The sequence below is a fragment of the Typopeltis vanoorti genome, chromosome 2 (genome assembly GCF_054136105.1).
Source record: "Typopeltis vanoorti isolate ZY-2024b chromosome 2, IOZ_Tvanoo_1.0, whole genome shotgun sequence".
In the NCBI taxonomy this organism is placed as follows: Eukaryota; Metazoa; Arthropoda; class Arachnida; order Uropygi; family Thelyphonidae; genus Typopeltis; species Typopeltis vanoorti.
Genome location: NC_143550.1, coordinates 13,826,081 through 13,840,514, shown reverse-complemented (window position 1 = coordinate 13,840,514; position 14,434 = coordinate 13,826,081). Strand labels below are relative to the sequence as shown.

Below are 14,434 nucleotides of genomic sequence, written 5' to 3'. Positions count from 1 at the left end.
TGGACACCACCCACAGAGTATCATGGAAGAAAACCACCATGCTCCACCACAGCAAATTCAAGAAAGAGAGACTTTTCTTAGAAGCAGCAGCAGCTCTCAGAAACCAACCAAATCTTAACAAATACGGTTGCATTAAGCTTCCGAAGATTTGGGAAACACTCATCACCAGAGGTCCCACCTTACATTCCAGGCCACCTACTACCGCCCTTAGAGGGCGCTCCACCTAGATAGGACTTTAGTGTCACCCACGTGGTTGGGCTTAGTATTGTAAGTTTTTGTGTGCATGTTACATTAATTGTGTTTGTAATCCCCGTAGATGTCCTAGTGACTAGGACGAAATGTAGGAGTATTAAATTCTAATTTAATTCTTTTTGAGTGTTGTAAAAAAAAACCATTAAACCTCCAACATAATGTCCTCACAGCACTTAAGCCTCTACACAAGAATAAGACTAGTCTTTTTATAAATTTTGCATTGCTGAACTGAATCCTTTTGGCTCTTTATTTTAATAAGTAAAAATCTCATATAGCAATTGACATAATACAAAAGAAAGTATATCAAAATATTAAAACACCTGACAGAGATGATATATTGCCATTAATAGTGATTTAATGTATTTTGATTATCTTAGCGAACTCTCGATCAATGCATAAAAGTATTTACTAAAATAAAAAGCCAACAGGCTTCAGTTTGGCGATGCAAAATTTATAAAAATTAAGTGGATATTAAATCCAGTATTATTTCATTTATGCACCAACCGAGAGTTCGCTTATGAAAAATACACTTCTCTGACGTTTCAAGTTCCTTTGTATTGAAAGAGAGTTTTTGGTCTCTGACAAAAACCAACCAGTTTGAAACAGCTATCAGGCCAGTGAAACCTTTTCAAAATGGACCAATAGGAGGCAAATATACGGACACTTGGACTAGCGATTATGCCACCTATAAGGTCCGTCTAAGGCAACTCGTAAATGCGAGTGTATTCTCGTAAGCTCTCTGCCCAAACTTCATACGAAACTTTTATAGTTTTTGTATTCAGCTTTGAAATAATGCTGGATTTGGGATTTAATATCCACTTGATTGTTATGAGTTTTTTTTATCATATATTTTTCTATTATTTTTTCTTGTGATCACTTGATTTTGTATGGAATGTTGAAGCATAATCTGTGATCATATATGAAGAGATAATCTATTTTCTATTATATGTATTTTTACTAGTGCTGGAGTTGGAAGAACAGGGACATACATAGTAATAGATGCCATGTTAAAGCAAATCAAACATCGTCAAAGTGTTAATGTTTGTGGTTTCCTTAAGCACATTCGTCAACAGAGGAATTTCCTAGTTCAAACAGAGGTAATTATCAAGTAGAGAATTATTATTTTATTCACACAATTGAAACACATTCAAAACAAGATATCAATCAAACAACAATTTGACTGTTGATATAGAGCAGTTTATTGAATAGATTCTATTCAATAATCTCTAAGATTAGTCTGTCAGATAGTATTATAAAATATAGGCTGTTCCAAGTAATGCCATTTTTTGTAGATCATATGTAGTCACTTTGTGGATGTTTAATTCTTGTAAATAGTTGGATATCTTCTTTGAAATTTCATCAAATGTGCCGATAATAATTGGGATGATTTTGGTGTTTAAGCCACAGCCAACCATCTTCAATTGCCAGATCTTGATATTTAGTGACTTTTTCCAATTCTTTATTGTTGATATTGTTATTGGTGGGTACTGTGATGTCAATAATCCAAACTGATTAGATGTTCTACAGATTATGCAATCTGTCCGATTGCATAATCTGCATTTGTTGTTACAATACTTTGTAATGCCTGTTCTCGAACTCATTTTTAATATATCCATACTACAGCCATTGCCACATCTTGGTCACATCGATTTTTCCCTCAGTATCTCAAAGAAATTGGCAGTACAAAGGTTTATTTTTCCAGCTCATATATTTATTTTGTTATTTTGTTGTTCCTTTTTGTAATTGGATTTATTTCCTATTGTTTTTAGAAGGCCTTTTTGTGAAATGACTTGAAATATTTGCTCAGTGCTGTTGTCAGTGTAATTTTTTTAAACTAATTTTTTCTTCTCTGAGAGTCTGTCTCGCTTGAGAAGACCCTATCCACCTATTCTTCTTGGTAAATATAGCCGGTCAATATCACTCCATGGATGTAATGCATGATGCATAGTCATTAATTTTCTAATTTTGCAGTCCAGTTTTGTCCAATCTATTATGCCAACTGTATTGGACCACTGGTATAGCCCAAGATTTCATTGCTGCAATTGTGTTCAATCCATTAAGTTTAGTTCTCAGAATATTCCTGACTCTTTTGGTGTATTCTGCTGCTGCCTGTTGTTTAACTTTTAGTGGAGAGTATAACTGGCTTCTAATATTCCTAGGTATAGTATTCCTCCCTTATTCATGGGGGATATGTTCCAAGACATATCCCCCATGAATATGTGCCGAATCCTATATATATATATATATATATACTATGTTTTTTTTCCTATACATACATATATACCTATGATAAAGTTTAATTTATAAATTAGGCACAGTAAAAGATTAAGAACAATAACTAACTAATAATAAAATAGAACAATTATAACATACTGTAATAAAGTTATCTGAATGTGAATGGAATCTTAGCAACCTGAGCATGTGTGTAGCTTTCTCCACCTTCGCAACGAGTTGCCCTGGTGTTGGACTACCTCTGGGATCAGCTGAATTGTCTATTACTGAAAGAAAGAGCCATACAGCTTCATTTCGGATATGTAAAATTACATAGGCAAAGTGGATATTAGATCCAACATTATTTCAAAGTCAAATGTTTGTAGAAACTATGAAAGTTTCATAAATTGACCGAAGTGCTTAAGAGAATACTATCATCGACATCCCTGGGTCTCACTACCTACTTGACTTAATTTGCTAAGGAAACTCGGGGATGCCGATGATTGTATTCTAGTAAGCAATGAGATCAACTTATGAAACTTTCATAGTTTCTACAAACATTCAACTTTGAAATAATATTAGATCTAATATTCCACTTTGTCGATGTAATTATAAATTGTTTATTTTCGGAATTTTTCATTTAATATCTTTGGACTGGGGTTGACTTTGGATAGCGAACCTGTGGATAAGAGGGGAGGGACTACTGTATTTATAGTGTTCATTAGCTGAAATGGCTTTGATATATTTCCCTTGATCAAAAGTTGAAATTTCTGGCATCATTAATTTTTTCCTCGCTTATTCCATTTTGATGTAGTGACTGAAAATACGGACCTTGTTCATTAATGAGTCTATTTGCTGTGCCGATTTTCTATATAACTTCAAGTCATCCATATATAGCAGATTAGAAATTTTAATATTATATTTATTAATTTCATATCCAAGTTGCATTTTCTTCAAAATCATAGAGAGAGGTATCACAAAAATGTTGAAGAGTAATGATGACAAACAATCACTTTGGAAAATTCCACATTTAATGCTAATATCTCCAAATCATTCACTATTGACTATTACAATTGTTTTCCATGATTTCATAACAGCAGCCAGAAACGAACTTATGTTTTTGCTAATTCCAAATATTTCTATTGATTTTAGAATCTAGGAGTGTGGGAGGGAATCTGATTCTTTCTTGTAGTCTATCCATGCCATGTTTAACTTCATTTTTCATCTTTTTAAATTTCTGAGGATCATTTTATCAATAAGGATCTGGTCTTTTGTTCCTCTAGAGTTTTAAAAATTGACTTTTTGTTCAATCAGATACATCTGATAAGTAGTGGTATATGGAATTTGCTATGAGTGTAGTGAACAGCTTAAGTACAGTTGGTAGGCATGTTATTGGAAAATAGTTACTTCTGTTTTGCACTCTTATCTTTTGCAAAGAAAAAAGTATGCTCAGATATCATTCAGTCTTCCACCAAGCCTGACTGCTACAAATAATTAAATTGTTCTGCCATTCAACCATGAAGACTGGTTAGATGCTTTAATCAAAATGCATGCAGTTCATCATTTCTGATTCTATTTCCTTAATTACCTTTATTGTTCATTGTCCTAGATTGGCTTCCAAAATTTGAGTGTTTCTTCTTTTCCTGATGAATGATTGTTTGCATTTGTATTTCTCGAGAAACCAAAAGAAGTGACATTGGTTCAGCTAAAATTGCATATTTGTATGTAGGGGTCGATTCTTGCTTCGTATCTTTTAATTTTCTGTGCAGTTGCAATAATTCTTGGCTTTAGCTCTTCTGTAACTTCAGCAATTGTTTTGTTGACCAAATCATATATATTTATGAGTTTGTTTTTGATGCTGTCATTTTTCAGCTGACCTTTAAGACTCTTTAAGTTACTCAGATCAGCTCAAAGTTTGTTGACTTTTTGTTCCAACGAGATTTTCCACAGTGCTAATTGCTTCACTTTGGGTTTTGCAGTTTGCAGCTAAACTTCATTGTAATGATATAAGCTGTGCTGTATAAGAGCTGATTTGTTTCCTTTATACATTTGGTTGTGATTGTTTTTATCACAGCATTTGAGTCTACAGGAAGCTGTTTTAGCTTAGATTTATGTAAGGCTTTTAATGTTGGTAGTCTTATATGAGTCATTAATGGAGTTCATATGCTCCAGTACGACTTCATTTTACACTGTACTTCTGTCAAAACACTGAGGTATGCTGTTTCTGTCAGAAGTAGGTTGTCTGGTAATGGATATCTGTAAGTGATAATATGTCATGTTTGGCATTTTATATCACAGATGTTGGTAAAGTGGATGCATAATTTTTTTTTAAAGAGTTTCTAGCATGTTTTGTATATTGTGCTTGGTTTAGCATTGTTGTTGAATTAAGTTTTTAAGGGAGATTTATTTCAGTTGGAGTGATGCTGTCATTTTTTGTCTTATGTTTCATTTTTGATTCAGTTAGGCAAAAGGATAGCATAGCTACATGCAGTGATAGGAATAGACTCTTGCACATGACACCCATACAGAGAGTGACTGGTCTTCTTGCCATAACATGTTCTCAATAATGCTTCACAAATACTACTACTTAGACTCTTTCCCCTCCAAGCATGACCTGGCAGATTATGTAGGAGCAGAATTATGTGCCAGAAAGTAAGAGCACAGGAACATTTATTTATTTAAATATGCCTGGTTGCATAAGCTAAATAAATAATAAATAAATAAATAAGCTAAATAAAGATCCAGCTGAAATTAAGACTGTTGGCAGAAAAATAATTTAAGATATGCAGATGATAACCACTTGGCTCAATTTGCCGAGTGGTTAGCGTATCTGCTCTCCAGGCAAGAGGCTGCAGGTTTGAATTCCAGCATGGGCATGGATGTTTATGATTGTCCTACTCTGTATGGAAAGAGCATCTGCACTTCTAGCAGAGGACTTCACTCTCAAAACTCTGAGTTATGGGAGTGACCATACGGTGTCTACGAATGGCAAATGTTTTTAAGATGATACAACCCTCCTTAACCTACCAAACGGCCAGAACGTCTACAGACGTCCAGCTAAATCTGGATATGATTCAGCCCACCTGTTTAAAGAATCAGGATAAGAAGTGCAATTTGACTGTCCTGTCCATTAGAAGGTGTGATAAATCCTCATGCTGAAGAGAACGGTTAATCGGATTATCTCATGTTCATAGCTACCTCTCAGTTGCCTATAACAAGAAACGTACATACTTGTTCTATGCTGGGTGACTGGATTTTAGTTATATAGGATAGACTAAAAATAGAGAAATTATTTATATTTTTGTTTTCTCTTTTTATTGTACAATACAATTTTAATTTCTGGACAAAATAAAGGTCTTGCATAATTTCTTCACTTAAATATTGCCTTACCTTGGAGAACCAATTTCATTTTTAATTTTTTGCGCTATTTTTTTGCTAATCGCTTTCTAGGCAAAACATTTTGCTTTGTTCTCAAAGAAATTAATTCACGATAATTATTTGAAATATTCTTTTAAAAAAAGAAAAGAAAACCAGCTGTTGACGTTCCAGATTATATTATTTTTATTTTTGTACAAAACCATCGAAATCGAATAATACTTCACAGATTTCCTTTAGGACACACCGGAGCAACTTTGCTTTACAGAGAATAACATGAAATTCTTTAATCATATCACTAAATTTTTTCTTTATATTATATAGTAATCTACTGTTCTTTGTACTTTCACTTTCTTGGTTTCCCTGTATAATCGGTCTTTATAGAATGAAATAAACAGTTATTATTTAAATTGATATGTATATATTTTCTCCTAGTTTATATATTTTTTGCCAATTTTAATATAAGTGATACTTTTGCATATATTCTCTAATACAAAATATGTATATGTGCATGCATCAAATGTGAAATTTCATATTTTCACAATAGAAATGAACTTTATTTCGACTTTGATAGCATCACCCCCTCCCGTTGCAACATTACCAGACACCCGAAAGCTGTTTCATAACAGCTTTCAGGTTACAGTTTTTATTTCATTCGTGATTTTTCCGTAATAATTGTTCCACATAACGTTTATTTTTTTCGACACAGAAAAACTAAGTTTTGATTATTATAAATTTGCAAATTATAAATAAGAAAATATACATATTATTTCCCTATTATTATTATTATAAATCAGAAAGTTATGTGACGTTGGCTAATAGGGGAAATTAATATTTAAAAACACTGTCATCCTACAAATGCAATATCAGAATATGCTTTGAATGTCTGCTAATCAATCAGAAAGATGGAAAAACTGAACAAGGAATTTCTGCCTGTAAAATATTCGGTTATTGCACGAGGTACTTTAGTGTGCTGCCTTCTGGGCATGTTCTTTTGATCTGGTTCTCAGTGGTGTGTGTGGGGCGGGGGAGTTAGTAATCTCCATTAGTCTACGTTGCCGGGCAGAAAGGAATATTAGAAAGTATACCCAATATGCAATTCATTTGTGAGATGGCAAGCAAGAGCAGCAGCAGCAATAGCAGTAATTTTTTTCAAGATAATTATCAAATAATTTAGAATTTTTTGATAATAAAAGTGAAACTGATCACTATAAATAAAGAAATCATTTTTGGCATAAATACTTCATCAGCCTGTAAAAGAAATGTCAGTTTTACTGTGTTAGGATATCTGAACAACAGAAAACGAAATAAGACATTCTTGCTTGAGGCAATTTAGTGCGACTTCTCGGAAACTTTCTGTCTTGTATTTCTCAAAAGAGTAATCTATGACTTTTAGCTTTTCCTCTAGGTAAGAGGATTATTGTTCAGCATTTCTAAGACGTATTTCAGAAATAGCAATCAGCAGAAATAGAAGTAGTAATATTTAGATTTTTTTTTTAAAAAAAAAAGAAACAGAAATAACGCAATGGAAATTTCTTTGTGTGGTATACAGTTTTACATGTTGAAAATACAGCACAGTATTTCTAAATCTTAGAATAATGTCAACAGACCGCTGATTTCAGATTCAAAGAAAGAGTACAGAATTAGAAGCTTCGATATACAACAATATTATTGCTTTATTTCTTTTGTCAAAACGGTAAACTGAAATAAGAGATTTTGAATACCGTCTGAAAGCTTTCAAAGCTGTAGAAATTTAAAGTAGTTATGCAACTCAGTTCCAGGACAGGAGAGGGGGGGGGGTTGCAGTAAAAAATCCTAAAAATGAGCATACATTTTTAATCATTCCATAGAGGATATCCTTCCTATTATATTTTCAACATATCTACAGTGGTTAAGCACTGGATATTATAGCAATATGCATCCTACAAAAAAAAAAAAAAAACCTCTGTAGCAATTTTCAGCAAAAGAAGAAGGTGAAGAGTCTCTGATAAAATACCATTAGGTATAAATTTTTGATACTAAAAAAAACACAATATCGGAAACCGAGTAATGCAGTTTATAATCATTTGTTGTTCATTAAAAAAAAAACAATCATTCCTGAAATTGAAATGTGACAATCCATATAAAGTTATTTTGCAAAGAAAGAAAGCAAAATGTCATATTTATTTCACTAAATGTTATTTAAAAATATAAATATTTGACAAAATATTTTAAATGTAAACAGACATTTGAAAATTCGCAAAAAAATAATCTATATTGCCAGTAAAGTGGAGCAAGTTAACTATTGCTAAAGTATATTCATTGCAAAAGCTGATCTATGGTCATTTCAGGATTGATTATTTATTTTGGCAGATATGAAACTTCTATTTTTGGAAAGGGACACAATAAATAAATCAGCTAATGCCTATGTTGTTCCCGTATAAATTGTTCAGCAAAAAAAAAAAAAAAAAAAAAAAAAAAGATCAAATATCCAAGTACAGTGAAAAAAATTCGAAGTAACACAGTACATGTAAAGACAAGTGACACAAAAGTCGCTCGACCACAGTTAATCCATTAATGGCTCTCAAATTGCTGTTAAGGATTAACAGTGGAGGAAGGTAAATACTTGATAAAAGATAGAATGCTGATGAAGTTTTGATCCATGAAAAAGTCTGGGGTAGTCTTGCTATTTCTTCCACCTTGGTCGGTAGGAGGGTTAATAGCAGAAACTAAGAAAGATGTGGAGAGGTTGATTTTATTGGTTAAGAGGGAAAATAACAAAGCTGGGAGGTAATAAAGAGAGATAAAATAGAATTGTCGAAAGTTATGATTTACTGAGATCAAGAATCATAAATGATGGTAAATGTGAAAATTAAATTAAAAGAAGGATAGTCATGGGAAAACAGCAAAGTCAAACCTGACAAAAACTATGAAAGATAGAAGTGTGAGTAAGGCCACGAAAGTTAGAATTGTCAAAGCAGTGGTATTTCCAGTAATGATATATGGATGTGAAACCTGGCTAATTAAGAAGAAAGACAGAAAGCGAATTGATTCATTTTAATTATGGGTGTTGAGGAGACTATTAAGAATCCCATGGACTGCAAGAATGAACAATATGAAGGTTTTAGAGAGTATAAAGACAGAATGCTCCTTGGAGGTGATGATTGCTAAACATAAGTTGATGTACTTTGGGCATATTATGTCAGCTGATGAATCATTGGAAACGACAGTTATGTTAGGGAAGATTGAGGAATGAGAAGAAGAGGAAGACCACAAAGAGTTGGATGGACAACATAAAAGAACTTACCAACTTGAACTTACAATTGCTGAAAGAACAAGGGGCCAAGGTGGATGAAATAGAGACCAAATTGCACTTCTTATCCATGTTATTCAACGTGTGTTACAGAATCATATCCAGATTTAGCTGGATAACCAGACATCATGGCTGGTTGAGGAGATTAATGTAGAGATGAGGAAGTGGTTATGCCACTGTATAAAGCACTGATCAGACTACACTTGGACTGTTCTGCTCAGATTTGGTCACTTGGTTTTCATTGTGATGTGGAAACATTGGAGAGAGAGAGTCCAGAGACAAGTGACTAAGACAATAACAGGACTTTGGAATGCTTGCTATGGAGAGATGTTGAAGAAATGTGACTGCAGAGCTTGGTGGATAGGAGGAAAAGAGATGATATAATAGAAACATTTAAGTTAGTGAGAGGATTTTATTGGATTAATCAATAAAATTAGAGGGATTAAAAAAGCGTAGAAGGTGAGAAGGGAAGAACCAGAGGCAATCCCTGGAAGTTATGTAAAGTAGAATGGGATTCAGGTTGAGTGATGCTTAATGTAGGGATAAAGAAGTGGTTATGCCACTGTATAAAGCACTGATCAGACTACACTTGGACTATTCTGCTCAGATTTGGTCACTTGGTTTTCATTATGATGTGGAAACATTGGAGAGAGTCCAGAGATGAGCAAATTTCAAAATGGAAAAGTCAACAAAGAGACTTATTTATTACAGTAATCTAGTGTAAGGTACTAGTGGGCACGAAGTACAGGCATTTTTCTGGTCATTTTAATACAAACGATATAAATAAGAACTAGTTCTTGTTGGAAACAATAAGAACTAGAAGTAGAAAATCACCCTAGGACATATCAGAAACATTAGAAAAGGACAGGCTAATAATGACATGTACTTGTTAGACTTCTGCTTATGGCATTGACTAATCAGTATAGAATATGCAGAAATTGGCATATGAAGAACACAAAAAAAAACAAGAAAAGTCTTGTAGAAAGTGATATCTTCAGATTTACTCTCAATAGATGAGTGTACACAGGAATTTAAACAGGCATTGACCACTGCCTAATAATGAATGTAATAAAGAATATCTTGTTGAAGAGAAAAATATATGATAGCATTCTGAATGACTCAAAATCAGACAGTTAATGAGTTAAACTGTGGACTCAAATTTACAAATATTATTGAGAGAAAAGAGAAGGAAATTCAAAACAAGAATCAAACTTTGACTACGTGACAAAATTATAAAGACAGTCGATTAACTTAACTTATGCAAGGAAACATGTGGTGAAGTTGTCTGCCAAGACAAAAAAAAAAGATAATAATAAAATCGATCTTAGATGCAGTCCATATAAAAATTAAAAAAAGTAGCTAACCATGTAAAAATTAAAAAAAGTAGCTAACCATGTAAAAATAACTAAACAAATGTTACCAGCTAGATAATTTTAGAAATAATACAGCAGAAAAGCACATGCATTTAGGCTTAAGTTATGATGGCTTGAGGACCCAGTGTATCAGTGGCGACCAGTGAAAATTTAAAGTAGGGGTGCTGCATATATAAAAAAAAAAAAAATTTTTCCCCTAATCAGTAATGAATTTATTAATAAATAAATTTACATATTAAAAATATTTCATCATCACCACAAACACCAATAATGAAAGTTTCTTATCAATAGCAATGACAAGCGCAAACGAATATCGCCGTTAGATCGCAGTGCATTTGTTTCAATAACGATAATTGAAAAAATATAATTATTTTCATATTTTCAACAGTGACACTCGTCATAATTCAGCCTTGTATCTATAATAAATAAATAATTATATGTTATTTTAACAAAATAAAATAAGAAGATTTACAAAACATAGTTCACCACGAACACTCACCAATAATAAATGTTTCATATCTCAGAAATAACGCGTGGAAGCATGATATACTGCCCAAATGGCAGTGTATCGTATGACCTAATGTGCAAGCGCAAACGAATATCGGTGTTAGATCGCAATTATCGTTACATGAAACAAATGAAAAAATATAATTCTTTTCATATTTTCTACATGACACTCGTCATAATTCAGCCTTGTATCTGTAATAAATAAATAATTATATGTTATTTTAACAAAATAAAATAAGATTTACAAAAAAATAGTTCACCACTCACACGCACCAATAATAAACATTTCATATCTCACAGAAATAACGCGCAGAAGCATACTAAAGATACACTGCTGTTTGAGCAGTTACAGTTGGGAATGACGAATATCGCCATTAGATCACAGTGCATTTGTTTCGTGCAACTATAATTGAAAAAATATAATTCTTTTCATATTTTCAACAGTGACACCAGTCATAATTCAGCCTTGTATCTATAATAAATAAATAATTATATGTTATTTTAACAAAATAAAATAAGATTTACAAAAAATAGTTCACCACTCACACTCACCAATAATAAACGTTTCATATCTCACAGAAATAACGCACAGAAGCATACTAAAGATACACTGCCGTTTGAGCAGTTACAGTTGGGAATGACATAACGTGCAATGACAAGCGCAAACGAATATCGCCGTTAGATCACAGTGCATTTATTTCTTAATCTAAAGCGTTAATAGAACAATTCCAATTATTAACTATTCAATCAATGTCGAAATATAAGCTGTAACCTTTAACATGTTGTATTGCATTTATATAATGTTGTAAGCATTGTTATTATTTATAAACACAAACAAAATTTAATTTTTTAATTTTTTCCTTGGGGGTGCTGCAGTGTCGCAGTGCTTATCTATGGGCTGCCACTGCAGTATATTTTATTTTCTTTTGTTTTCTTTAGGAACAATATATCTTCATTCATGATGCTTTACAAGAAGCTATAGATAGTGGGGAAACTGAAGTAACAAGCAGTCAGCTACCTCGCTACATTCAGAGTTTGCAAACATCTGACAGTAATAGTGAAACAGGTGAAAAGGGCTCATGGCCATTATTAGAAAAACAGTTTAAGGTAAGCACTTAAAAATAAAGTCTAGAAACATTTTAACTAGGTACTCAGATACAAATTTTGCAGCATTCAAAGAACAGTTTGTTTTAAAAAGTTGCTATTTGAGACTGGGGAGTATGAAATGAAACTTGTTTTGGAAATTGATGATCCTGTGCTTAGTTAAATAAAATCAAAATGTTAGCAGTTACCTCCTTTAGTGTATGTGTAGCAGCTTTCAATATAGCAAAGATTCTCCATTTCCATAGCTGCATAAAATTGTTTTTATCTATTAATATATTATTATATTATATTACTATTAAATTATTTAAGGAATTCACAACGTATACTGCAATATCAATTAAAAGAAACTTTAATAAATGCTTCCTATATTTCGGCAACGTCACATTGCCATCTTCATGGGAACATACAAATATGACACGTGCACACAGACACTACAAAAACCAAATGAGGCAGAAGATAAGAAACTATTGTTGTTCCTAAAGTCCCGATGGTGCCCCCCTTGCAGGCTATATTGGGTTGTCTTGGCCATTGGGCTGATGTTCTCATGATGTAAGTTTCCCAAATTTGGGGCAGTCACATGCACCCAAATTTGTTGAGGTTTGGAGCGTTTTTTAGAGCTGAGGCAGATTCTATGAATAATCTTTCGTACTTAAACTTGCTGTGGTGTATTACTTTGGCTTTCTTCCTACGTATTCTGTGGCAGGTATCCAGAGCATGGTCTGCAAGACCAAAATGGCTGTACTGGTGAAACTGGATGTAGTCTTTGTGTTCTGATATTCGCTGTCCTGCCTGTTTGGCCAAAGTAGGACAGTTCTACTGTCCTACTTTGGGATGCCGAAAACTCACACACAGAATAAGCTAAGCCCAGTTGTGGATGGCGTTGATTCACCCACATAGTAGCTAAATACTTAGCCAAAGTGCTCACTCGTTATACTAACAACACGTCTTCACAAAATTCCTCATGCCCCAACACACTGATATAATGGTCAGTGTGTTCAGGTATGAGGTTTTCTCTGCCCCTTAACCTCTTCCTTTGATGTTGTATCTCTATTCACCAGTGTTATCCTTAACAACTCCTTAGCCTTATCCAAACAGAATTTCCTCCCAATAGCTCAGTCTTGTTTAACTTCGCCATAAATTCAGACTTTTTTTTTTTTTTGACAAGAAAAATTCTATATACAAATAAGAGAGGACAGCCATGGATCACTCCCTCACCCTTGGCAAACTACTGCATGGATACCTTGGAAAAAAAAGCCTTCACCTCTCTGACACACAGACCTACTGTTTGTATATGCTGTGTAGGTGATATGTTCTCCATTTGGCACATGACTTTGAAGCTCTTAACAACTTCTTAACTTAGCTTAATAACCAGCAGCCCAGTATCCAGTTCACCTTGACAAAAGAAAAAAAAAAAAAAACAGCCTCCTCATCCTAGGTACTCTGATTGCACAACAACAGACAATAGATGGTTGGCATTTTCAGCAGGTTACAGAAAATCCACACTCCCTGTCTCCCACAAGAGTATAGGATTATTAAAACCCTGTACAATAGGGGAAAATTGATTAACTCTGATAACGCCCTCACCACTGAACTTGAACACATTCACAGAACTTTCTTAGCCAACAGCCACAATCCCCCACCAAATCCAAAAAATATTAAAGTCTCCAAGCCACGTTCCTTTTCTCCCCTCCAGAACAGACTGCACAAAAATCTATCATCATTCCATATATCTAAGGCACATCTCAAAAAATAGCAAAACCTCAAAAATTGCAAAAATGTAACCACTTTATAGATCATATATATATATATATATATATATATATATATGTAGGAAGATTGATTTACTTGGTTGATATACATTTTTTAAAAAATATTGAATGACTGGAAACCGAGAAAAATTAAAGCAAAGCTTAATAGCACAACTAGTTTCAGCTTGTATCAGTCTTCTTCAGGTGCACATTAAAAAGAAATAACCAGTAAAATCTAGAGGAAATAACTGTAAACAACACAGAAAGTTAGTGTGTGTGTGTGTGTGTATATATATATATATATATATATTCGACTTAGAAACATTGAAGTCTGCACATTCAAAACTGTTCTCTCGTTGGCTTCGTTGTTGGGCATATGCATGCACATAATAGCATCTCGCGAACAACACGGAAAGTGAAATACGAATGACAGTCTGAAAGGTTGTAACTCAGGTTGTTGTTGAGATGTAGTGGGGGGGGGGGGTGAGAACGATTTCTTTGGATTCTATTATCTTTCTTTCTAATTCATTCTGGCAATGGAAAATGTTATCAGACTTGTCCCATAGGACTGT

The 14,434-nt window shown here is 33.4% G+C and overlaps 1 protein-coding gene across 2 annotated transcripts in view; it reads left to right on the top strand.

Annotated features, from left to right (window-relative positions):
- The window catches only part of LOC150108836 (putative receptor-type tyrosine-protein phosphatase mosPTP-1), a 902,991-nt gene that overhangs the window by 844,636 nt on the left and 43,921 nt on the right, over positions 1–14,434 (top strand). For both annotated transcript variants that reach the window (XR_016549344.1, XM_090403658.1), the window contains exons 19-20: positions 1,214–1,349; positions 11,950–12,117. Coding sequence is in view for 1 of the 2 variants with exons in the window: in XM_090403658.1 (XP_090259784.1) it covers positions 1,214–1,349; positions 11,950–12,117 (304 nt within the window). In the remaining variant the exon portion in view is untranslated. The remainder of the gene's footprint in view (positions 1–1,213; positions 1,350–11,949; positions 12,118–14,434) is intronic.